The sequence below is a fragment of the Podarcis bocagei genome (assembly GCF_964188305.1).
Source record: "Podarcis bocagei genome assembly, chromosome: 18".
In the NCBI taxonomy this organism is placed as follows: Eukaryota; Metazoa; Chordata; class Lepidosauria; order Squamata; family Lacertidae; genus Podarcis; species Podarcis bocagei.
In genome coordinates, this window is record NC_138144.1 from 8,507,503 (window position 1) to 8,532,590 (window position 25,088).

Sequence of the window (25,088 nt, forward strand, 5' to 3'; positions counted from 1 at the left end):
ACCAGCCCTTTCCTTAAAAGCAGTCAGTTCCCCAAAAGTCTCTTGGAACAAGGAAGTATTCACCTGCTGGAGGAAGGACAGCAAGGAGGGAAGCCAGACAGGATTCTTAAGGGAGGGAGTTCCAAAGTTGCCTGGGAGGAGCCACCACCGAGAAGGCCCTCTCCCACATCCCCACCAAGCAGGCCTGTGAGGTTGGCGAGAGATGGGCCTCTCCTGAAGATCTCAAAACCCAGGCAGGGTCGTATGAGGGAATGCGGTCCCTCAGATAGCTGGGACCTAAGCCATGTAGGTCTTTTCTTTTTTTTAAAAAAAAAGTTTTAATTTATACTTTTCAAGTTTATACATTTCATTAGTTTTACAATCAATTTAACATTTCAAAATTTGACTTCCTTCCCCCCCCTTTCTGCAGTTCCTTAAATTTATTATTTTTAATATCTTCTGCATATCCAAATTCATTCAACTTTCTCATTTAATTATCTACTGTAAAAATATACTCTTGTGAAACTGCAGGTTATTACAATAACCCTGCTAATGTTTTTATCTGTTTACAACTTATCTGTCAATATTCAATAAACCGTTTCCATTCTTTTATAAAAATGTTTGTTACCTTGATTTCTTATTCTTCTGGTTCCGCCATTTCTGCATATTCCATAAGTTTTTGTATCCGTTCTTCCTTTGCTGGGACTTCTGCTTCTTTCCATTTTGGGGCAGGTAGCATTCTTTCTGCTGTAGTAGCATACCGGAATAAATTTCTATGCAATTTAGGTAGTTCTGTCCCTATAATTCCCAAAAGAAAAGCTGGCCTGCCCTGCCCTGCAGAGGACCTTAAGGTCCATGAATAATCATAGTTTAGAGGTCCCAGGCCCTAAGGAAGTCAGACTATCCTCCCCCAGGGCCAGGGCCTTCTCAGTGATGGCTCCGACCTGGTGGAATGCTCTGTCCCATGAGACCAGGGCCCTCCAGGATTTAACCTCCTTCCACAGGGCCTGTAAGATGGAGCTATTCCACCTGGCCTTTAATTTGAATTCAGCCTGATCTTTTATTCCCCTTCCTTTCCTCCCCTTCCCCTTTTTATGAATATTACCCACTCTGGGATCCCACAGCTAATTCTCCCCTGGTCTCCTTGCTGGCCCAAATAGGACTAATTTAGCCAGCTAGCCCTGGTGATCATCTAATGTTTATTGGATGGATTTCCCCCTAAATTGATTTTAGAACTTTAAATTGATTGTCATTCACGCTTTTATACTGTATTTTATGCTGTTTTTTGTTGTATCACAATTAAGTGATTTAAATTTGTTGTTAGCCGCCCTAAGCCCTCTTTTCTGAACCGGGAAGGACGGGGTATAGATAAAAAATTATTTATGTTATTATTTATTTATATTCTGGGGTTGTTGTGGTTTTTTTAATAAAAGTTATTTTGAACATCCTTTTCAATTCATTGTATATCATTTCCCAGCAAGCTTTAACCTTACTTCCAGACCACCACATACGATAAAAAGTCCTGTATGCAGAAGCCCACATGCGTTTTTAATGACGATTGGCCTTCTCTCTCCCTGGCAGGCAACAGAGAGCGTACATCGCCACGCAAGGTCCGCTGGCGGAGACCACAGAGGACTTCTGGCGGATGCTGTGGGAGAATAATTCCACCATTGTTGTGATGCTGACCAAACTACGAGAGATGGGGCGGGTAAGCCGAAGGAGGCGGGTTGGTGGCGGCGGCAAGGAGATGAGAGAATCTCCCCCAGTCGTGCCCTGGAGTCCGTAGCTTGAAGCTCCTATCTGCACTGGACATTTAAAGCACGGTGCAGTTAGATAGATAGATAGATAGATAGATAGATAGATAGATAGATAGATAATTTATTACGGTGGGAGACCAGCTTATAAAACACACTTGGGGGTACAATCCCAGAAGGAAAACAAACATTTAAAACAATGTACAACAATAAATTGGGACGTGGGTGGCGCTGTGGGTTAAACCACAGAGCCTAGGGCCTGCGATCAGAAGGTTGGCGGTTCGAATCCCCGTGACAGGGTGAGCTCCCGTTGCTCGGTCCCTGCTCCTGCCAACCTAGCAGTTCAAAAGCACGTCAAAGTGCAAGTAGATAAATAGGTACCGCTCCGGCGGGAAGGTAAACGGAGATTCCGGGCGCTGCTCTGGTTCGCCAGAAGCGGCTTAGTCCTGCTGGCCACATGACCCGGAAGCTGTACGCCGGCTCCCTCGGCCAATAAAGCGAGATGAGCGCCGCAACCCCAGAGTCGGCCACGACTGGACCTAATGGTCAGGGGTCCCTTTACCTTTACCTTTACAACAATGAATTTACAATTTATAAATGCAATAAGCGTATAGGCACTGAAAACTTTAAGATAAGCTATTGCATTGGTGGTTCAGTGGTAGAATTCTCGCCTGCCACCGCGCGGTTCTTTCCCTAAAGAAACGTGGGAAAGGGGGCAAGCAGAAATGGGGGAAAGGTACATTGGCGATGTTCACCATCAGATAGAAGTCCCGGAAGAGGTGGAGGGAAGGAGCCGGCAGGGAATTACTTCCAAAACATTTCTGGGTCTTAAGAGCAGGGTCAGTGACCTTGTTTTCCCAAAGCAACACAGGAACAACTCTCTGCCCTCCGATAAAATCTGCAGCTTGGCATCTCCCTAAGCAGACCCAGCCTGTTTTTCCTAATTGCACTATGTTTAGCTTCCGTGGGGAATGCAAATTGGGGTTTGTATTTTTAGGTCAAGCAGGATAGATTGCAGAAGCCAGGTGGGCCTTCCTTCGTAGCTGTGGTATTAAATTGTTGTGATCACTACTGCAGCCTTTGCCGAGGGGTCCAAGGGATGCCTTGCAGCAACATATAAAATAGAGCAGTCGAAGCAAATTGTGACCACAGCTAGGGTGTGGGTCCTAAAAGGGGCAAGACCCTTTGCCATTTGTGTAGCAGGGGGTCCCCGTCTCCAGCAACCTACAGCTGCCGGATCAGCAAGAAAGGGGAGTCTGGGGGCCTCCTCGCCCTTTGTACTTGGCCGCCAAGGATGGGCTCCTTGGGTCATTCTTGAGAACAGCAAGGAGTTGTCCTCTGAAGTCCGGAGCTAAGCCATTTAGGAACGCTGAAAATACAAGGTTCCTTCCATTTCAAGAGAATGGCATGCCAAGTTTTGTTACGTACGCTGGAACTCCAAGGAAAGAACTCTTTAAAATTAGGATTATTGGAGGATTCCAAATCAACCGTGCAGAGGAAATAGATAAAGCTGAAAGGCAGATATCCCCTGATCGTCGCAATGCTAATTGTTGTTATTTAGTACCGTATTTTTTGCTCTATAAGATTCACTTTTTCCCTCCTAAAAAGTAAGGGGAAATGTGTGTGCGTCTTATGGAGCGAATGCAGGCTGCGCAGCTCTCCCAGAAGCCAGAACAGCAAGAGGGATCACTGCTTTCACTGCACAGCGATCCTTCTTGCTGTTCTGGCTTCTGGGAGTCAGAATATTTTTTTTCTTGTTTTCCTCCTCCAAAAACTAGGTGCACCTTGTGGTCTGGTGCATCTTATAGAGCGAAAAATACAATGATTGTAAGATTATGTATAAGCTTAGAAGGCTGTGTGATCTTAAGAGGGGTGTGGTTGCGAGGGGGGTATGGCTGGATGACTCTTGTGAAAGAGCCCACCTGAGTTTGCCGCTAAACGGCTGCTCTCGAGTGTCCACAAAAGGCCAGGGTGAAGGGGTCTGTCTAGTATACGGCGAAAGATGGGCTACGAATAAGGTGTGATTCCTTCTCTTTGGGCCAACAGGAAAAGTGCCACCAATACTGGCCAGCCGAGAGGTCCGCCCGGTACCAGTACTTTGTGGTCGACCCCATGGCTGAATACAACATGCCTCAATACATCCTCCGGGAGTTCAAGGTCACCGATGCCAGGGTGAGTCCACACTCTGCGCCGTTGGTGCTCAGCACGCCAAGGAAGGCCATTGGTCAGTTTGGGGCCATATTGTCGCCAAATTCTACTCACTGTTGACCCAGAGCAGATTCCAGCATACAGTTAGCAGAGTAAAAACTTAAACACGTTGCAGGATTCCCCCCAAAATAGACCAGAGGCAATTGCATTTCATGTAATTTACTAAAGGCAAATGACCATAATGGCCACAAATCCAATACATTCAGGATTGGCCCTGTCCATAAGAAATCCAGTTGCAGCAGACTTAACCTAAAATTTGTTGTTGTTGTTTAGTCGTGTCCGCCTCTTCGTGACCCCCTGGACCAGAGCACGCCAGGCCCTCCTGTCTTCCACTGCCTCCCGCAGTTTGGTCAAACTCATGCTGGTAGCTTCAAGAACACTGTCCAACCATCTCGTCCTCTGTCGTCCCCTTCTCCTGGTGCCCTCCATCTTTCCCAACATCAGGGTCTTTTCCAGGGAGTCTTCTCTTCTCATGAGGTGGCCAAAGTCTTGGAGCCTCAGCTTCAGGATCTGTCCTTCCAGTGAGCACTCAGGGCTGATTTCCTTCAGAATGGAGAGGTTTGATCTTCTTGCAGTCCATGGGACTCTCTGAAGAGTCTCCTCCAGCACCAGAATTCAAAAGCATCCATTCTTTGGCGATCAGCCTTCTTTATGGTCCAGCTCTCACTTCCATACATCACTACTGGGAAAACCATAGCTTTAACTATACGGACCTTTGTCAGCAAGGTGATGTCTCTGCTTTTTAAGATGCTGTCTAGGTTTGTCATCGCTTTTCTCCCAAGAAGCAGGCGTCTTTTAATTTTGTGACTGCTGTCACCATCTGCAGTAATCATGGAGCCCAAGAAAGTGAAATCTCTCACTGCCTCCATTTCTTCCCCTTCTGTTTGCCAGGAGGTGATGGGACCAGTGGCCATGATCTTCAATTTTTTGTTGTTGAGCTTAGGTCTTAGCAGTGAGTCCGTAAGTGACTGTGGAGGCCAAGGTTGGATCTACACACATATTTAAAAAATGTTCTGAAAACGCTATTTTAAAAGCCTTTTTAAAAATACATTTGTACCTTGGTTGATTCAAACGTTTTGGCTCCCGTACGCCGCAAACCCGGAAGTGAGTGTTCCGGTTTGCAAACTATTTTTGGAGGCCAAATGTCCAATGGGGCTTCTGCGGCTTCCGATTGGCTGCAGGAGCTTCCTGCGGCCAATCAGAAGCTGCGCTTTGGTTTCCGAACATTTTGGAAGCCAAATGGACTTCCTGAATGGATTCCATTCGACTTCCATGGTACCACTGCACATTGAATTTTCCATAAGGCTCATCATCGCCATCTAGTGTCACATGTTGTATATTGCACTTAAAACACACTTAAAGTGTTTTATTTGCAGCTGAGTCCCAATCCTGGATCCACATAGGTTTCTGGGCAGGAGTTTGCCAAACGTTTGGGACTCAGGTGTTTCTCCCAGCCCTGCCTAGAGATGCTGAGGATTAAACCGAGACCTTCTGCATGCCCAGCACATGTTCTTAACTCCTGAGATTTGGTCCTCTCTCAACTTTGTCATGCTGGAGCCAGAGAGAAATGGCGCACTGTTTTCTCTTGAAACAATGCTGCTCTCATTCTAACCTCTCTCCCTCGCTGGCTGTTCTGATGATGTTGTTTTCCCTCCTGTCGGCTTATCGCAATTTTTCTCCGCCACGAAGCTGCAGCGATGCAAGGCCCCCCGCAATTCGTACTGCGTGAGCTCTGACGATGGAGCCGCTGCTGCGATTCCTCCTAGCAGCCGCCTGTTTCCCACTGTGTAATTTCTTTGAACTCATTTCAAAAGATTATTACGTTTTGGGATGCATGCACACACCGTCGCCAGTTGTACAGAAAGTGTCTGATTGGAAACGGTTTCCTGTTGTTCGCGTGTGTGGCTTTTTAAGCACACACAGAAACATACAGGGCAACCTGCCCTTGCTACAAAAAGGAGCTAGGGGTGGCTGGCGCACATAAAGAGATGGAGGGAACTCAATTCGCTTCGCATTTAAATGCGAATTTGCCCAGGTCACACTTTTCAAAACGATGTGCGGGCCTAACAAATGATTTGAAATTTGCACTCTTCCAAATGTTGCCACGCAGTTCTTCATGTGCAAAAATGCAAAACAAAACAGAAAAACAACGCCCTGATGTCAAGCGTGCATGAAAATGCATATAACAGTCAAAACTTTATTGCATTAGGTGAAATGGCATCTCAAAAAATGTGCATGTGTTTATGTTAGAAGGCTGGTGGAGAGCCAGCGTGGTGTAGTGGTTAAGAGCGGTGGACTCGTAATCTGGGGAACCGGGTTCGCGTCTCCGCTCCTCCACCTGCAGCTGCTGGGTGACCTTGGGCCAGTCACACTTCTCTGAAGTCTCTCAGCCCCACTCACCTCACAGGGTGTCTGTTGTGGGGGAGGAAGGGAAAGGAGAATGTGAGCCGCTTTGAGACTCCTTAAAGGGAGTGAAAGGCGGGATATCAAATCCAAACTCTTCTTCGTCTTCTTCATGCGGACTTTTTAAGGGAGGGCCAAAAATCTGAGCCAAGTGGAAGGGAAGGAGCCTCGTAGGCTGCCCCTTGCCCCTGAGAAGGAGGGAGAGTGGGAGGAAAAAGCAATACAGTTAAATTAAAATCTTTTATTCATCCTTCACAGGCAAGGCCAGCTTGGCTGCGGAGGAAATGCCAGCCAGCTGGGGGCTTGAAAGAACCCAAATCAAATTTGCTCAAGTCCGCAGCCATCGCTCAGCTCTCAAAAATCTCGCTTTCCCGCTTACAGGATTCAAACTCAATTTCATTCCCTTGCATTCCCCCCCAGCCTAACAGAGAGGTGTTGTGTTTTTTTCCTCCCTCTCCCCGTTCTCCACCCCCAGGATGGCCAGTCACGGACCGTGCGCCAGTTCCAATTCACGGACTGGCCAGAGCAAGGCGTGCCAAAGTCCGGCGAAGGCTTCATTGATTTCATCGGGCAGGTGCATAAAACCAAGGAGCAGTTTGGCCAAGACGGACCCATCTCCGTCCACTGCAGGTAAGCCCCTTCGCAGGCAGCAGTTGAGGAGCAGTCCTGGCACCAGCAACACCAACTCGGCGGAAGGAAATAATCCAGCTCAAAGCCGCCGTTTGCAAATTCTCCCCCTGCTTAATTTGCACCTTGGAATGGAAAGAGGGCTGTTCAGCCATCCTTTGATGCTAAGCTTAAGCCTCTGTGGAGGGGCTGTCTCCTGATTGGATGGGAAGCTGGAGTTTCCCGCCTCCCTAAATCCTTGGCATTAGCACAGGACTTAGCCCCAAAATGCAGACTTTTTATCGTGTATCCTTTTCCCCTCTCTCTTTCTCTTAATTTGAGGGCGGTGGCAGTTATTCAAGGCCAGCTTCTAATTGTGCCAAGTGCTTTCTGAACTTTTTTGGGGGGCCACCACCAACTAGGTCCCGCAGACTCATCCCCAATATCCCCCTCGCTACCCCTATGAAAAGCATTATTTGGAATAGCAGTTTGCAGGGAAGCCGCAGAGGAAAGTAATAGCACAGTGAACTCCCAAACCGTAACAGTTAATTGCACGTTCATTCGAAATCCATTTTGAACTATTTGGTTTAATGCATTCAGCAAAACTGATGGGACTTGGTGCAGTTTTCAAAGTCTGATAGTCATATATAAAAATCCCCTCTCAATTGAATGTTGAACGATTCAGAACAGATAAAGTCTTCCTTCCCACAGCACATACACTAGTGGCCAGAATTGTGGAACCTTTTGGGGAAAGTGCATTTCCGACGTTTGATGGCACATAACACCTGATTGGCTCTCTAAACACCCATTCTCACTGGCTGCATTCAAATGAACAAAAACTGCATATCAACCTAAGCAAGTTGTGCTTCCTTTTTTCTGGTCATTTGGCTATAACCTTTGATAGAACACAGATAATTGAACAAACTTTGTTGTGTTACATTCTTCATTAAATCATCTTTTCCATTGATAAATACTTTTATGGTGTCACATCACACCCCCCCCCCCCGAAGAAAGTGGAGTTATGAGCCATCAAACCTCAGATGTTTTGAGGAGTATATGGAAAAACACTGCTCTAAAAAGAATATGTTGATTTGCATGGATTAAGTATGTAAAGTACAAGCGAGAACAATAATTAGAAATGGCTATAGGAGATGTGACGCGGGTGGCGCTGTGGGTAAAACCTCAGTGCCTAGGACTTGCTGATCGTATGGTTGGCAGTTCGAATCCCCGCGGTGGGGTGAGCTCCCGTCGTTCAGTCCCAGCTCCTGCCCACCTAGCAGTTCGAAAGCACCCCCGGGTGCAAGTAGATAAATAGGTACCGCTTTATAGTGGGAAGGTAAACGGCATTTCCGTGTGCTGCTCTGGTTCGCCAGAAGCGGCTTAGTCATGCTGGCCACATGACCCGGAAGTGTCTCCAGACAGCGCTGGCTCCCGGCCTGGCGAACCAGAGCAGCGCAGAGGAATGCCGTTTACCTTCCCGCCAGAGCGGTACCTATTTATCTACTTGCACTTGACATGCTTTCAAAGTGCTAGTTGGGCAGGAGCTGGGACTGAGCAACGGGAGCTCACCCCGTCACGGGGATTCGAACCGCCAACCTTCTGATCGGCAAGTCCTAGTCTCTGTGGTTTAACCCACAGCGCCACCCGCGTCCCAAAAGCCACAGTAGGCTAGAGTAAAACTCATGCATGCTTTCCGAAGGTTTGTCTAGATAAAAAGGTTGCCATCCTGAGCTGTCAGGATGAACACTTAAACTTGGGCCGGGAGCAAATTGGTAGCCGGTGCAGATCCCGCAATCGGGGTGTTGTACGCTGCAGTCTAACCGCCATGTTCTGCACCGGCTGCAGGCTCCAGACCAGCCCCACATAGAGTGCATTGCAGTGATTCAACCGATGCCCCCAAGACTGATGGCCACAACTTTCCCATCTACTCTGCCTTAACGGCCGGATGTCGCTGGCTTTATTACGGACTCCAGGGTGGGGTTGGTGTCTCAAAACATGCGATGGCCAAACAAAGGAGTAGCTCTCCCTAAGTGTGGCAAACAGACCCCTTTTCTTCCCGCCCGCCCTGTCCAATTTATGCCCACGGAAGCCCCGGTCCTGAATTATTATTTTGCTCCCCGCCCCGCCAAACTCCTTCAAGAGCACCAAATCCCCTGGGCAGTGGCTTGTTGTTAATCTGCGATTAAAGCCTTAGTTGATTAATCGCGCCACTGGAGAGATTAAAGGCTCCCCGTCCAAGCACTCTGCTTGCTGGCTTTCAGACTTAGCATCGCAGTTGCTAAGTCGTCGTGCGGAATATATATTGTCTGTGTGAGCCTTCCTCCCTCTCCACCCCCCCCAGCCCCGTTCCCCCGCTCGCCTCTCGAGCTACACCTCAAGGAAGCGAGCGAGACCAGCCAAGCGACTAGGAGGACGGCAAAGTTGACAAGCTATTCACTCTCAAGCGCCGACTTGGTCCTGAGAGAGAAGTCTGTGTCAGTCGTCTCGGGTGCGGAGAGAGACATGTGCGGCAGAAATTCACCAGCTTGTCAGTTTCGTCTCTTGCAATCGGGTTTTGGTTTTTTATTTTTGCGCAGGCAACAGTGGTAATAGCTTTTTCCTTTTTGGGCATTGTTAGCATTCGCGTTTGTTTGTTTTAAACATACACACAGCTCCTGCTATCCAAATGTTGGTTATGCGAAGATTCACCTATCCAAACCTGAGTCTGTGTAGCGTGCCCAAGCCTCGCTCTACACAGCAAAAGGTTCAGATATCCAAACAGGCAGATCTGCGTGTAGAGCTGTAAGGAAATAAGCAGCCTTAAGCGAGACTTGCTTGCTTGCTTTTTTCTGGCGCGCAGCAGCCGTTTCGCCAGAAACCACAGAGGGAAGGAGGGAAAAGAGACTGAACAAATCAGACAGCGTTTCCCCCCAACTTCCTTGTTGGTTTTTGTTTTTTGTTTTTTTAAAAAATATTTATTAGAGTTTCCAATTTTTTACAAACGAAAAGAAAAAAGCAAACATAAAAACATTAAAAACACATAAGTTTCACAACTTATTTTCTCATAACTTATTTCCCCGACCTCCTCATACCTCCCCTTCTTGTATATCCAGTTCAAATTGTTTATACAGCAAATCCTTATCTCAAAGCATTACAGCTTAAAAAGAAAAAAAAGAAACACCTTATTTTCTCTCCAACATCTTAGATTATTATAACTTTAAATTCTTGCTTACAAAAAGAAAACCATTTTATCATAATTACAGCTTGAAACCACTTAATTTCAGTCCAACATCATTCAACATTCCTTAATTTTACAATATTTTTGTAAATAGTCCTTAAATTTTTTCCAGTCTTCTTCTGCCGACTCTTCTACCTGGTCACGGATTCTGCTAGTCATTTCTGCCAGTCCCATACAGTCAGCTTCATCTGCTTCCTTGTTGGTTTTTGAATGTCTGGCGTAGATTTTCAATTTCATTGTTCTGTACGGGACAGTGACAATAAAGATTATCGTATCGTACTTGTCCATCTAACAACTGGATCGCTCATGATGATATCCAAATATAACTACTGTATCTGTGAAATCTCATTCATTCCTTCAACTTAAATGACTTCGGAGGCTGGTAGATCACTGCCAGTTTTTGATATTGATTGTAGATCACACCCTACTCAAAGTCGGACGTGCCTGCTTTAAAAGATGGGGGGTCAGGAGGGGGCTGGTTTTGGGGGGGACGCACAGACTCCTGTTTCTTCCCAGGGAGGTTTCCGAGCGTCGCGTCCTAAGCGCGGGGTCCCTTCCAATTCCACTATGTTTCCCTTTCTCCTCTTTGCAGCGCTGGCGTGGGTAGGACCGGCGTCTTCATCACCCTCAGCATCGTCCTGGAGAGAATGCGCTACGAGGGCGTGGTGGACATCTTCCAGACGGTGAAGATGCTTCGGACGCAGAGGCCTGCCATGGTGCAGACAGAGGTAAACAAAGAGAAAGGGTGTGTTTCCCCCCTGCTGGCTGGACTCAGGGAGCAGGACTCCTCTGCCTGGCCGCGGGGGCGAGAGGCAGCCTTCCTGCCTCCTCTGGAGCGGCAGAGTTTGGGCAGGGAGTCCCTTCAGCAGCTGTGCAGTGGCAACAGGAAGGAAGGCTGCGCGGCAGAGCCGGCAGCCGACTGCTCTTCCTGCTCTGAAGTAGTAAGGGATGATGCGGTTGAGTTAGTGGTTAGAGCAGTGTTTCTCAAACTCGGGTCTCCAGCTGTTTTTAGACTACAGTTCCCATCATCCCTGACCACTGGTCCTGAGAGCTAGGGATGATGGGAGTTGTAGTCCAAAAACAGCTGGAGATCGAGTTTGAGAAACACCGATGAAGCTTGCTGGGTGACCTGGGGCCAGTCGGCCTAAGCTACCTAAACGGCCTCGGTCCTGAAGGAGCGTCTCCACCCCCATCGTTCAGACCGGACACTGAGATCCAGCGCCGAGGGCCTTCTGGTGGTTCCCTCATTGAGAGAAGTGAGGTTACAGGGAATCAGGCAGAGGGCCTTCTCGGTGGTGGCACCCACCCTGTGGAACGCCCTCCCTTCACATGTGAAGGAAATAAGCAGCTATCTTCTCTTTAAAAGACATCTGAAGGCAGCCCTGTTTAGGGAAGTTTTTAATATTTAATGCTGTATTGTTTTTAACACTTGATTGGAAGCCGCCCAGAGTGGCTGGGAAAACGCAGCCAGATGGGCGGGGTATAAATAATAAATTATTATTATTACCTCGCAGGGTTGTTGTGGATTAAATGAGGTGGGGGGAGAACCACGGATCTGCCCCTTTGAGCTCCTTGGAGAGAAGGGGTGGGGAAGTTCAGTCGGTCAAGCATGAGGGTTTTGGTTTTGAGCCCCATATTGGGCAGAATGATTCGGGGTCCCTTCCAGCTGTGATTCCAAGTGCAATCAATCAATATAAGTTTCCCTGCGTTGCTCTGGCGCAACATCACGTTGCAGCATGGGCAGAGATAAAAATTCATAGCAATAATCAGTATTCGCTGTACTTATTTTTCACTTTTTTGGCGGAAGGGAAGGCTGGTTATTCATAATAATTATAAAAACCTGAACTTCATTCATTCTTCGCTCCCCAGGGAGGCTTGCCTGGCGCTTTCATTATATCTTTAGGCGCCAGGCAAAAATGTTCCTTCTTCAACCAGGCCTTGGGCTGATAGATTCATATTCTACAGGCTTTAAATGTCTTTGTGGGAAGGGTGTGTGTTATTGCTTTGTTGCTTTTGTTTTAACTATCTATTTGTGCTTTCATCTTGTGTTTTTATCCACCCTGAGATCGTAAGACAAAGGGAGGCGGGTATATCAATAAAATAAAAACAGACACAGTGGTACCTCTGGTTGCGAACGGGATCCGTTCCAGAGTCCCGTTCGCAACATGAAAAGAGCGCAACCGCAGCGGCACGTCTGGGTTGCGATTCACCGCTTCTGCGCATGCGCATGACGTCATTTTGCGCCTCTGCGTATGCGCAAGTAGCGAAACCCGGAAGTAACCCTTTCTGGTACTTCCGGGTCGCCGCAGGACGTAACCTGAAAGAACGTAACATGAAGCGGACATAACATGAGGCATGACTTGCCCTTTTTCCTTATTTCCTTCCAGGATGAATATCAGTTCTGCTACCAAGCGGCACTGGAATATCTGGGCAGTTTTGATCACTATGCAACATAAAACACAGCAAAACGCCAACTCTGAAACAGAAAAAAACAAAAAAACAAAGCCATCCGTTGCACGGACTCTGACCACTTGCAGTCCTGGAAGGTCTTTTCGAGCCAGAGAGGTGAACTTTGACCTTTTTCTATTAGGAAAAAAAGAAAATAAAAAGAAAATCGCAGACTGAATTCCGAAGGAAGCTGCCGCCTGTGCCCACTCAGCCCCCAACCTGTTTTTGGATGCTACAGTGGGGGGGGACAATCAGCTAGTGAAGTGGCCAGCAGTTCCGCGGCCCCCCCAGCAAACCCTGCACCTATGGGGCTGCCTCCAGCTCCCTCTCTCTCCTGCCCTGAGGCAGCTCAGATGGAGAGTGTCCACCCCCCTTCCCCATTTTCTCTTTAAAAGTGGTGAACTTGTCGTTCTTACCTCATGTGGTGTTTGCGGCGTGGGGGAGCGGTCCCGGACGGACCCCAAGCGCTTCGGCGGGATTTTTGAAACAAACAAACATCCGAGAGAGAGAGAGAGCCCCCCCACCCACACACACACCTTGAAAGCGGCCAAACGGAAGAACGGACCAGGCGGGGGCCGGCGAGGAACGACAAGCATGGCCCCTGGCACACTCGCGTTTTAAGAGTTCGGTTTGCATACTAATCTAGTTGGTGAGTTTTAGAGGAAGCCACTCGCAGGGTTCTTGTTGTTGTTGTTGTTTTGCAGACAGGAACAGAGAGAGAGAAAGAGGGTTTGGGACAGAAAGCAAGAATCCGCCAGCCTTGAGCACCAACTGAGCCAATCTTTCACCCAGCAAGCATTCTCTTTTATTTTATTTTGGAGGGGATTGCAACCTCTGATTTCAATGGTGGATATATGTTTTGCCAACCTGCAGAAAGGTGGGGTGTGCTTTTTTCTGGGGGTACACCACCGTACCAGCACCCCTTTTTCCTAGAAGAAAAGCACTGAGTGTGGGGTTCCTCAAACACACACGGTCATGTATCTCTCACCTTTCGAAAACTTGGAACATTCCACATCCTTATGATTCCACGGTTTTTTATGTCGAAATAAAAACTGCAATAAGGAGCTATCAGGGACCCAAAATGTCTCTCAGTCAGGAAAACACACTCCCTTCCTCCTCCTCCTTTTTCACTTGACCCCCTTCCCCACACAAAATTAACCCAACATCTGTTCGGTTTCATTTCCGCTCCCTCGTAGCCTTTTACTCTCACGGGTGGATGTTATGAAACACCTTTTTAAAAATTAAAAAAAAGGCCACATGATTCCATTAGCACATCAAAAGCTGACATTTTTTTCCCCCTTCCCTTTCCTGTTGCAAAACCATGTGTGTGTTTTTTTTTGTGGGGGTGTCTTTTGTGCCCTTCCCCATCCCTCCCATCAGATGCCAAAGAGAAAAATGGTGAGTTTTTTCAGAGGCCCCTGGAACAGGAGGGATCTTTTGAAAAAAGGGGAGGATTTTTTTGTCGTTGTTGTCAAGGCTGATGGGACCATCAACAGAGGAAAAGATCATCTCCCATCTGCAGCCCACAGGCAGGAGCCAGGACTTATGGAAATTGTGGGGGGCGGGGGGGGGGCTGGAGAAAACCTTGCAAGTGGCTCTCTTTAAAGAGATGTTCATGTATCTCTAGCAAGTGGCATTCATATTTTTTTTATTATTTTGAGTCTCTCTCTCTTTTTAAAATAGTGTATTTTTTTTCCTTTTTAAAAAAAACATGTAAAAAAATTACAGGAGAATATCAGTCAACGAATTTACACACAAAAAAAGCAAAAAAAAAAGCAAATTACTTATTTGTTCATATTATGTTCAAAGACAGTCTATTTTTTCACTGTAGAAACGTTATGTGTAATGGCTGTGTGAGATAAGATTGGGCGGGGAGGCGGGGAATGGCGTATGATTATAATTGCTACTTTTACATCTTGCGGGTTTTTTTTACCATTTTGAAAAGAAATGAAGAAGAAGAAGAAGAAAGGTTTAACTTGCTCACATACAAACAAACCTTCGCCGTTTTTCCTTTTCTTTTTAAAAAAAGAATTACGCTTCTTGTTGTTGTTAGCTGTTTATTATTTTCTTCCTTTTCCAAGGGGCTTGGCCAATAAGGGGCGTGAGGGATGAGGAGGGGGCACAGACAGGATCCATCGCTTTAATTTTTTTGGGGGGGGTAGCGTTCCCCGCTCCGGCAGCCTGCATTTATTGTATGCTTGACCAATGGCAAAACGGAACATTTTAAACCAGGCGCCCGTCCGCCACCACGAGAGACGTGAATCCATAGAACTGTACTTGGGAGTCTCCCCACTTTGCAAGGCATGGACAGCGGTAGCAAACACCCTGCTTTTAGCCAGCACGGTGGGACACGGGTGGCGCTGTGGGTTAAACCACAGAGCCTAGGACTTGCTGATCAGAAGGTTGGCGGTTCGAATCCCCGTGACGGGGTGAGCTCCTGTTCCTCGGTCCCTGCTCCTGCCAACCTAGCAGTTCAAAAGCACCTCAGAGTGCAAGTAGATAAGTAGGTACCACTCCAGCGGGAAAGTAAACGGTGTTTCTGTGTGCTGCTCTGGTTCGCCAGAAGCGGCTTAGTCCTGCTGGCCACATGACCCGGAAGCTGTATGCCAGCTCCCTCTGCCAATAAAGCGAGATGAGCGCCGCAACCCCAGAGTCGGTCACGACAGGACCTATTGGTCAGGGGTCCCTCTACCTTTACTAAAACGAAAACAAAAAACAAGGTGTTTGCTGACCGCCATTAACTGCTTGGAGGGCTGCATTCGCGGGGGGGGGGGTCATAGGAAGAGCTTTCCGCTGCAAAATGGGACAGTTTATTGGATGTGCTGAATGTCGGTTCAAAACCCTGCTCAGCCTTAACAGAGACATACTGGGCGGCACTGTGCCCGTATCTCTCTTTTTCTTTTTCTTTCTCTCTCTCTCTCTGCCTAAGCTACCTCGCAGGGTTGTTTTGAGGCTTAAACGCTGCCCTCCCCGGCCCCTCCAGAGCTTCGTAGGCTGTAAAAGAGTGGCTTTTCCTACTTCCCACATGTTCTCTGGATTAAAGGCAGCAAGACCTTTTGGATAGCGGTAAAAAACAAACAAACCGATCTCTTCTCCCCAAGCTCTGCAGCAATATTTTCTTTTCCTACGGTACTGAGCGAAGAAGCCAAGGCGTACCAAAGGGTACAGCTTAACCCACCACCCACCCTGAACCAGGCTTCCTCAACCTCAGCCCTCCAGATGTTTTGAGACTACAATTCCCAGCATCCTTGACCACTGGATCATGGGAGTTGTAGGCCAAAAACATCTGGAGGGCCAAAGTTGAGAACATATTACACCACTCCTCGGTTTTGCAATTTTGCAGCTGGGTTAAACTCCCCACCCCCGGGCAATGGTGGGGGCTGCGGACAGAATTGCCCAGCAGTAACTTACTGGCTTGATAATAATGATAAAGGGGGGGGTCTTTGAGATTTCCCACCCCCACAATGTTGCCTAACATTTCCTTAAGGACATATATATTGGTAGATGTTTGGGAGGAAGCGGAGAAGTTGGAGGGGGGCAACTGGGTGTGCCAACCTTTTATTTTTTATTCCCCCCACCCCACCCCCATTTTTAAAAAAATTAAAAAAAATTCTTTTTCTCCCTTCCTTTGTATAAAAGCAAGACCCTGTTGCTATCACACTGTTATTTCGAAATGAAACAGTTTAAGTGGTCTCCATGCCACTGTTTATGTAGATATATATATTGACTTTGTATTAAAGGAAGATTGTCTGAAAAAAACTGAAGAATTGTTTGAAAGGTGGGGGGGGGGTTGTGGGCGGAGGGAGGCAAGAGGGATCTGATTGGGGCAACCATTTTTATTTCTTTCCAGGGAGGTTTTACAACCGGTGGGGTGGAATGAGGACCCTCAGGTGTTCGTTCCTTCTTCCTCCACAGGTCTATGAAGTCTTCTAGGGACGCGGGTGGCACTGTAGTCTAAACCACTGAGCCTCTAGGGTTTGCCGATCAGAAGGTCAGCAGTTCAAATCCCCGCAACGGGGTGAGCTCCCGTTGCTCGGTCCCTGCTCCTGCCAACCTAGCAGTTCGAAAGCATGCCAGTGCAAGTAGATAAATAGGTACCACTGCAGCGGGAAGGTAAACGGTGTTTCCGTGCACTCTGGTTTCCGCCACGGGGTCCCGTTGCACCAGAAGCGGTTTAGTCCTGCTGGCCACACGACCCGGAAAAGCTGTCTGCGGACAAACGCCGTCTCCCTCGGCCTGAAAGCGAGATGAGCACCACAACCCCATAGTCACCTTTGACTGGACTTAACCGTCCAGGGGTCCTTTACATTACCTTTACCTATGAAGTCTTACCCAATGCTTTGCAGCGTTTTATCCCATCATTTCCTTAACACCAAAACTCCCTTCCAACTCTACAGTTCTATGAAATTCTGACTCTTGAGGCCATATTCACATCATACAGTTAAAAGCACTAGGATACCACTCTAAACAGTCCTAGATAAAGGGACCCCTGACCATTAAGTCCAGTTGTGACCGACTCTGGGGTTGCGGCGCTCATCTCGCTTTACTGGCGGAGGGAGCCGGCATACAGCCTCCGGGTCATGTGGCCAGCAGGACTAAGCCTCTTCTGGCGAACCAGAGCAGCACACGGAAACGCCATTTACCTTCCCGCCAGAGCGGTACCTATTTATCTACTTGCACTTTGACGTGCTTTCGAACTGCTAGGTTGGCAGGAGCAGGGACCCAACAACCGGAGCTCATCCCATTGCGGGGATTTGAACTGCCAACCTTCTGATCGACAAGTCCTAGGTGTGCCCACGCTAAGTAAAAAAAATCCCGATGCGGGGGAAACGCATTAAGCCAGTCATCGTTTCTCTCATCATTCCTTCTGTTCCTGTTGCTCTCTACTATAAAATTAACAGTTGTAGCAAAACGTTAAAGGTAAGTAAAAATTGCATCCGTTTTAGACCCCTAAATAGTAGCAGTTGCCAGGACAATCTACCCTGTTCGCCTCCACATACCGTATTTTTTGCTGTATAAGACTCACTTTTTCTCCTAAAAAGTTGAGGGGAAATGTGTGTGCGTCTTATGGAGCGAACGCAGGCTGCGCAGCTATCCCAGAAACCAGAACAGCAAGAGGGATTGCTGCTTTCGCTGCGCAGCGATCCCTCTTGCTGCTCTGGCTTCTGAGATTCAGAATATTTTTTTTTCTTGTTTTCCTCCTCCAAAAACTAGGTGCGTCATGTGGTCTGGTGCGTCTTATAGAGCAAAAAATACGGTAGTTTCCATCCTTATTTCAGACATTGTGATATGCCAGTACATCACAATACTTTGCTGGCGGTTCATCCACAATGTTGAAAAACAGACATCGCCATTGTGGCTAGTGGCCACTGAGTGCCTCCCCCCCCCCCCGGTGAATTTGTCATTTGTCTAATCCTCTTTGAAAGCTCCCCAAAAACACTGTGCATTATTCCAAATGCAGTCACGCCACAGATTTGTATGACAGCAGTTTATTTTCAGTTTCTTTCCCTAATTCTCCCTAGCATGGAATTTGGGGGTTTTCATAGCCGCTGCACCCTAGGTCAGCATCTTCATCCAGCTATCTGCTGTTGTTAATATTATTAAATTTAAATACCACCATTCATCCAAAGATCACAGGGCACAGTATGAAAAAACACATTAAATAACATAACAAAAACTATAAACCTTACACACACACAGTTAAGAAGGTCAGAGATTAATTAACCAAAGGCCTGGGAGAGGAGGGACGTTTTTGCCTGGTGCCTAATAGGGGTGCATAATGAAGGTGCCAGGTGAGCCTGCCTGGGGGGGAGCATCTCACAAATGGGGAGCCACCACAGAAAAGGCCCTGTTCTCGTGCTGCTACCCTCCGGGCCCCTCGTGGAGGAGGCACACAAAGAAGGGTCTCAGAGGATGATTGCAAGGTCCAGGTGGGTTCATATGGGGAGAGTCAGTCGCTGCAAGTTCAGATCCCACAAGTGTATATGTGAAATTAAGTTTTGTTTGCCCTGCATCTCTCTACACTTGCTTGCAATGAGTTGCATTTACCCATTGGCTCGGTTTGGAAAGATCATTTTGGAGTTCCTTTGCAGCCCTCTTTTGCTTTAAGCTCCATGATAAAATTGGTATCGTCGGCAAACTTGGCTGCCTCACCCCAAACTCCAGCTCATTTATGAACTAGCCAAAAGGCCTAGGTCCTTGGGAGACACCACTTGCTACATCCCTCCATTGGGAGGACTGTCCATTTATCCCTACTCTGTTTCCTGCTTCGTAACCGATTGTTGGCTCACACGAGGACCTCTCCTCTTATCCTATGACTGACTGCTAAGCTTACTCAGGAGTCTTTGGTGAGTTCCTTTGTCAAAAGCCCAAGTACACAATGTCAGCCAGCTCACCGCCACACACTTGTTGACATTCTCATATAACTCTTAATAGGTTGGTGAGAAGCCATGCTAATTCTACTTCAGCGAGGCTTGTTCTTCATACTCGGTAATAATAATAATAATAATAATAATAATAATAATAATAATAATAATTTATTATTTGTACCCCGCCCATCTGGCTGGGTTTCCCCAGCCACTCTGGGCTGCTTCCATAGAAACCAAAAATACACTAAAATATCACACATTAAAAACTTCCCTGAACAGGGCTGCCTTAAGATGTCTTCTGAATGTCAGGTAGTTGTTTATCTCTTTGACTTCTGATGGGAGGGCATTCAACAGGGCAGATGCCACCACCGAGAAGGCCCTCTGCCTGGTTCCCTGTAGCTTTGCTTCTCGCAATGAGGGAACCGCCAGAAGGCCCTCTGCGCTGGACCTCAGTGTCCGGGCAGAACAATGGGGGTGGAGACGCTCCTTCAGGTATACTGGACCGAGGCCGTTTAGGGTAATTCAATCTCCCAACAACCACCGGTTTTCCTGGGACAGAGGTTAGGCAAACCAGCTTGAAATTTCCAGGATCTCCCCCCTTTTTAAAATTGACACTACATTGGCTACTTTCCTATCCTCAGATATGGAGGCAGAGGATGATCTGAGGGACAAGCTACATATTTTTGTTACAAGGTCAGCAATGTCACACTGGCGTTCTTTAAGAGCTCTTGGGTAGATGCCACCCAGGCTTGGCGGTTTGGCGGTTTTCATTTTGCCTATTAGGGCTACAACTTTGTCTCCACTATTTGCCTTGGTTCCTCCCTGTGAATCTGCCCTACGTCTCTCTGCTGTGAAGGCAGGTGCAAAGAATCCGCCCAGCGACCTCCTCCTTTAGCACACCTTAGCCTGCCTTTGGGATGCGGGTGGCGCTGTGGGTTAAACCACAGAGCCTAGGGCTTGCAGATCAGAAGGTTGGCGGTTCGAATCCCCGTGACGGGGTGAGCTCCCGTTGCTCAGTCCCTGCTCCTGTCAACCTAGCAGTTCGAAAGCACATAAAAGGTCCAGCGCCGAGGGCCTTCTGGCAGTTCCCTCATTGTGAGAAGCAAAGCTACAGGGAACCAGGCAGAGGGCCTTGTCGGTGGTGGCACCCGCCCTGTGGAATGCCCTCCCAGCAGATGTCAAAGCGATAAACAACTACCTGACATTCAGAAGACATCATAAGGCAGCCCTGTTCAGGGAAGTTTTTAATGTCTGATATTTTAGTGTATTTCTGGTTTCTGTGGAAGCCGCCCAGCGTGGCTGGGGAAACCCAGCCAGATGGGCGGGGTACAGATAATAAATTATTATTATTATTATTATTATTATTATTATTATTATTATTATTATCATTATTATTATTATTATGTGCAAGTAGATAAATAGGTACAGCTCTGGCGGGAAGGTAAACGGCGTTTCCGTGCACTGCTCTGGTTCGCCAGAAGCGGCTTAGTCATGCTGGCCACATGACCCGGAAGCTCCTTCGGCCAGTAAAGTGAGATGAGCGCCGCAACCCCAGAGTCGACCACGAATGGACCTAATGGTCAGGGGTCCCTTTACCTTTACCTAGCCTGCCTTTATCATCCAAAGGTCCGGCTGCTTCCCTAACTGGTCTCTCATTCCAGCAATGTGTCTAAAAGGATTATTGTTGATCTTTTATGCTTGCAGCAATGTGCTCCTTAAATTCTTTTTTCCCCCTTTTTTTGGCATCTCCTTTATTGATGCTAAAAAGCATGGGGGCAGGGGGCGATTTACAGCTGGATAAAGCAATCCAATCTCAATAAGGCTTGGGCTTTGAGCTCAGTCTATATACGCCGCCTCCCAGTAACCCACAGCTGCTAACACTCTCACACTTCAACAGCAGCCTCTTGCATTGCACGCAACAAGCATATGCTAGGCTTTCATTGCTAGCTGCCAACGCACCTGGTCTGCTTCTGATGCAGGTGGAGAAGGAGCCTTCAAGCAAGAAAGATAAACGGCATGCTCACCCTCTCTCTCCATGGAGGAAGGAAGGGAATTGTTGCATAATGCACACACTCACATCTGCAAAAGCCTGTGGGCAGCATATGCACATCTGATTGTTGCGCACTGCAAACAAGGAGTGTGCAAACGCCGATACTCCAATGATGCCCAAACCACAGCTGTCAACTTTTCCCTTTTCTTGCAAGGAATCCTATTCAGAATAAGGGTAAAGGTAAAGGTACCCCTGACCATTAGGTCCAGTCGCGGACGACTCTGGTGTTGCGGCGCTCATCTCGCTTTATTGGCCGAGGGAGCCGGCGTACAGCTTCCGGGTCATGTGGCCAGCAGGACTAAGCCGCTTCTGGCAAACCAGAACAGCGTCCGGAATCTCCGTTTACCTTCCCGCCAGAGTGGTATCTATTTATCTACTTGCACTTGGACATGCTTTCGAACTGCTAGGTTGGTAGGAGCAGGGACCGAGCAATGGGAGCTCACCCCGTCGCGGGGATTCAAACCGCCGACCTTCTGATTGGCCAGTTCTAGGCTCTGTGGTTTAACTCACAGCGCCACCCGTATCCCTCAGAATAAGAGAATTTCCCTTTAAGAAAGGGAAACATTGACAGCTATGGCCCAAACTTTTTTCAAAGAGGGCCAGATTTGATGAAGTAAAGAATGTGTGAGGGCTGACCAAAGTTGTTGAGCTTTCTTTTGGATTTTACCCCAGGACATATACTGTCGTGGGGGCTGGATTAAATCCACCTGGCGGTCCGGATTAGGCCCCAGAAATGGACTTTGGACCTGCCTGATTCTTGCTCTCGCTTGGCTGCTCCCCTGGGGCGAGCAGCTGAAAGAAGCAAGGCATCTACCCGGGTTACTGCTCACAACCACGAGTCCCCCTCTAGGTCTTGTCTCAGCTTCTACCCAGAAGTGGTGCATGACGATGCTTGGGAGGGGCTGTAACACGAGGATCTTGCATCCCCATGCGATGGCCCCGTCAAGGTGGCAAAATTCTGGGACGCAATATTTAGTGAAATGAGCAAAGTAACAGGCCAAACCCAACAGTGATGGGGCATGTATTGGTAGTCACAAGGAGAGTTGTGGCTTGCTTTTTGAAGGGCTTAAGGGGAACAAGGGACGCGGGTGGCGCTGTGGGTTAAACCACAGAGCCTAGGACTTGCCAATCAGAAGGTCGGCAGTTCGAATCCCCGCGACGGGGTGAGCTCCCGTTGCTCGGTCCCTGCTCCTGCCAACCCAGCAGTTCGAAAGCACGTCCAAGTGCAAGTAGATAAATAGGTACTGCTCTGGCGGGAAGGTAAACGACATTTCCATGCGCTGCTCTGGTTCGCCAGAAGCGGCTCAGTCCTGCTGGCCACATGACCCGGAAGCTGTACACCGGCTCCCTCGGCCAATAAAGCGAGATGAGCGCCGCAACCCCAGAGTCGGTCACGACTGGACCTAATGCGTCTCCGCTCCTCCACCTGCAGCTGCTGGGTGACCTTGGGCCAGTCACACTTCTTTGAAGTCTCTCAACCCCACTCACCTCACAGAGTGTTTGTTGTGGGGGAGGCAGGGAAAGGAGAATGGTAGCTGCTTTGAGACTCCTGAAGGGGAGTGAAAGGCGGGATATCAAATCCAAACTCTTCTTCTAATGGTCAGGGGTCCCTTTACCTTTACCTTTAAGGGGAGCAAACTTGGGTCTGTGTTGTGCTAAACTCTGGCAAATAGCCTTGTTGGATTTATAAAGTCATGTTGCAACCAAAACCACTGAAGCAGTGCACAGTGCGATAAGACACAAAAGACTGCAAACTCAATAAATGAAAAGCAAGAAAGCCATTTCTGCAATTAATATGCCGTAAAATGACTTCAGCAAAAGCTTTCTTTAGCAGCTGCCTAAATATCAATGTGCTCAGCGCTTGGCTCATTTCAGCTGGCAATGGATTCCAGAGAGCAAGGACCGCAACACTAAAAGCCCAGTTTCTAATACATGCTAAGCACACCTCCGGGGTGTACACTTCTCTCTGCAGTGCCCCCACCTGAGGAGTGCAGGGTCCATGGAAGGATCAATAGGGGTGAAGTGGTCCCTTAGCTTAGGGCCCTCGTATTTACGGGACCACCTCTCCTGGTCTGCCCTGCAGAGGACCTTAAGGTCCATGAATGATCATAGTTTAGAGGTCCCGGGCCCTAAGGAAGTCAGACTATCCTCCACCAGGGCCAGGGCCTTCTCAGTGATGGCTCCGACCTGGTGGAATGCTCTGTCCCAGGAGACCAGGGCCCTGCAGGATTTAACCTCCTTCTGTTGGGCCTGTAAGACAGAGCTATTCCGCCTGGCCTTTAATTTGAATTCAGCCTGATCTTTTATTTCCCTTCTCTTCCCTCCCCTTTTTATGAAGATCACCTGCTCTGAGACCCCACAGCTAATTCTCCACTGGCTTCCTCGCTGGCCCACGTAGGACCAATTCAGCCAGCTAGCCCTGGGGATTATCTAATGCTTATTAGATGGATTTCCCCTAAATTAATTTCTGAACTTTGAATTTTATTGTTATTCATGTTTTTATGCTGTATTTTATGCTGCTTTTACAATTAAGTGTTTTATATTTGCTGTTAGCTGCCCTGAGCCCGGTTTTTGAACCAGGAAGGGCGGGGTATAAATAAATTATTATTATTATTATTATTATTATTATTATTATTATTATTATTATTATTATTATTATTATATGACCTAGAATCCTCGACCCAAGATGACTAGGAACTCAAATGCTAAAAGAAAAAATATTGAACTGTGCCCCAGTGCATACTGACAGCCAGTTCTGCTCCCACAGCAGATACGCTGTCAACAAGATGCATTAGCTGCTGAGTCCAAGGGAAGCCCCTCACAGACTGCACTGCAGTAGTCCAGCCCTGGGTCCAATGCACAAACCATTATTGGTCCAGGAATGGATGCAGCTGTCATGCCAACTGAAGCTGATAAAAGGCTCCTCTAGCCTTTAGCTGTGATCCATGCATTGCGGAGGAACCTTCCAACTCCAAGTTCTATAATTCCAGCCACCAAGGTCACCTGTGCCTCAAGATCCAGGGACGCTCCAAAACTATGTGTCTGTTTCTCTAAAGGGAGCACAACCTTGTCAGAATAGGTACCTGACCTGTCTCACTCATAGGGCCATCACCTTGCCAACCTGCTTGGCTGCTCCTGATTCAGATACCTCGGGTTAAGAACTTAATTCGTTCCGGAGCTCCGTTCTTAACCTGAAACTGTTCTTAACCTGAAGCTCCTGCTGCCGCCGTGCGATTTCTGTTCTCATCCTGAAGCAAAGTTCTTAACCCGGGGTACTATTTCTGGGTTAGCGGAGTCTGTAACCTGAAGCGTATGTAACCTGAAGCATCTTTAACCTGAGGTACCACTGTATTACAAAGAGGCAGAGCTGGGTGTTAAAGAGCATTGGAGGGCAAAATACCCCCCAATACCTGAATGCAAATGCCGGGGGGGGGGGCAGCCAAAAGCATTCCTGTCCCAATGCCAGCTCTCTGGAACCAACTCTGCAACCACTTTTAACACAATGCCCTCTCCACTCAGCCCAGAGAGTGAACTCAGAGAGAAAGAGGGTTCATCAATATCACCATCATCAAATCTTTTATTGACATCACATACAAACATCCAAAACAAATCAATACAGTGGTACCTCAGGTTACATACGCTTCAGGTTACAGACTCTGCAAACCCAGCAATAGTGCTTCAGGTTAAGAACTTTGCTTCAGGATGAGAACAGAAATTGGGCTCCGGCGGCGCGGCGGCAGCAGGAGGCCCCATTAGCTAAAGTGGTGCTTCAGGTTAAGAACAGTTTCAGGTTAAGTACAGACCTCCGGAACGAATTAAATACTTAACCTGAGTTACCACTGTACAGAATTACCACTTCCCCAGTGGTAAACATTTAGCAAAACTTTTAGCAAAACATTTGCTAAAAGAAAGGAGGCAGAGCAGTCTATCGTCACATCTCTAGGTCCCCAGGGAGATCAGACGTCTGCAGTGTATTTTGATGACAATAAACCAAATATGAGATATTTAGCCACTAACTTGGTGATCATTCGCCGGTAATAGAAAATGTATGACCT

At 47.8% G+C, this 25,088-nt stretch overlaps 1 protein-coding gene across 15 annotated transcripts in view; it reads left to right on the forward strand.

Moving 5' to 3' along the window:
- PTPRS (protein tyrosine phosphatase receptor type S) overlaps positions 1–13,343 on the forward strand; it is a 310,037-nt gene extending 296,694 nt beyond the window's left edge. For all 15 annotated transcript variants that reach the window (XM_081177568.1, XM_081177569.1, XM_081177570.1 and 12 more), the window contains 5 exons: positions 1,561–1,687; positions 3,780–3,905; positions 6,820–6,974; positions 10,760–10,895; positions 12,555–13,343. In XM_081177568.1, the coding sequence (XP_081033694.1) occupies positions 1,561–1,687; positions 3,780–3,905; positions 6,820–6,974; positions 10,760–10,895; positions 12,555–12,623 (613 nt within the window). In that variant the 3' untranslated portion in view covers positions 12,624–13,343. The remainder of the gene's footprint in view (positions 1–1,560; positions 1,688–3,779; positions 3,906–6,819; positions 6,975–10,759; positions 10,896–12,554) is intronic.
- Positions 13,344–25,088: the final 11,745 nt, after the last annotated feature.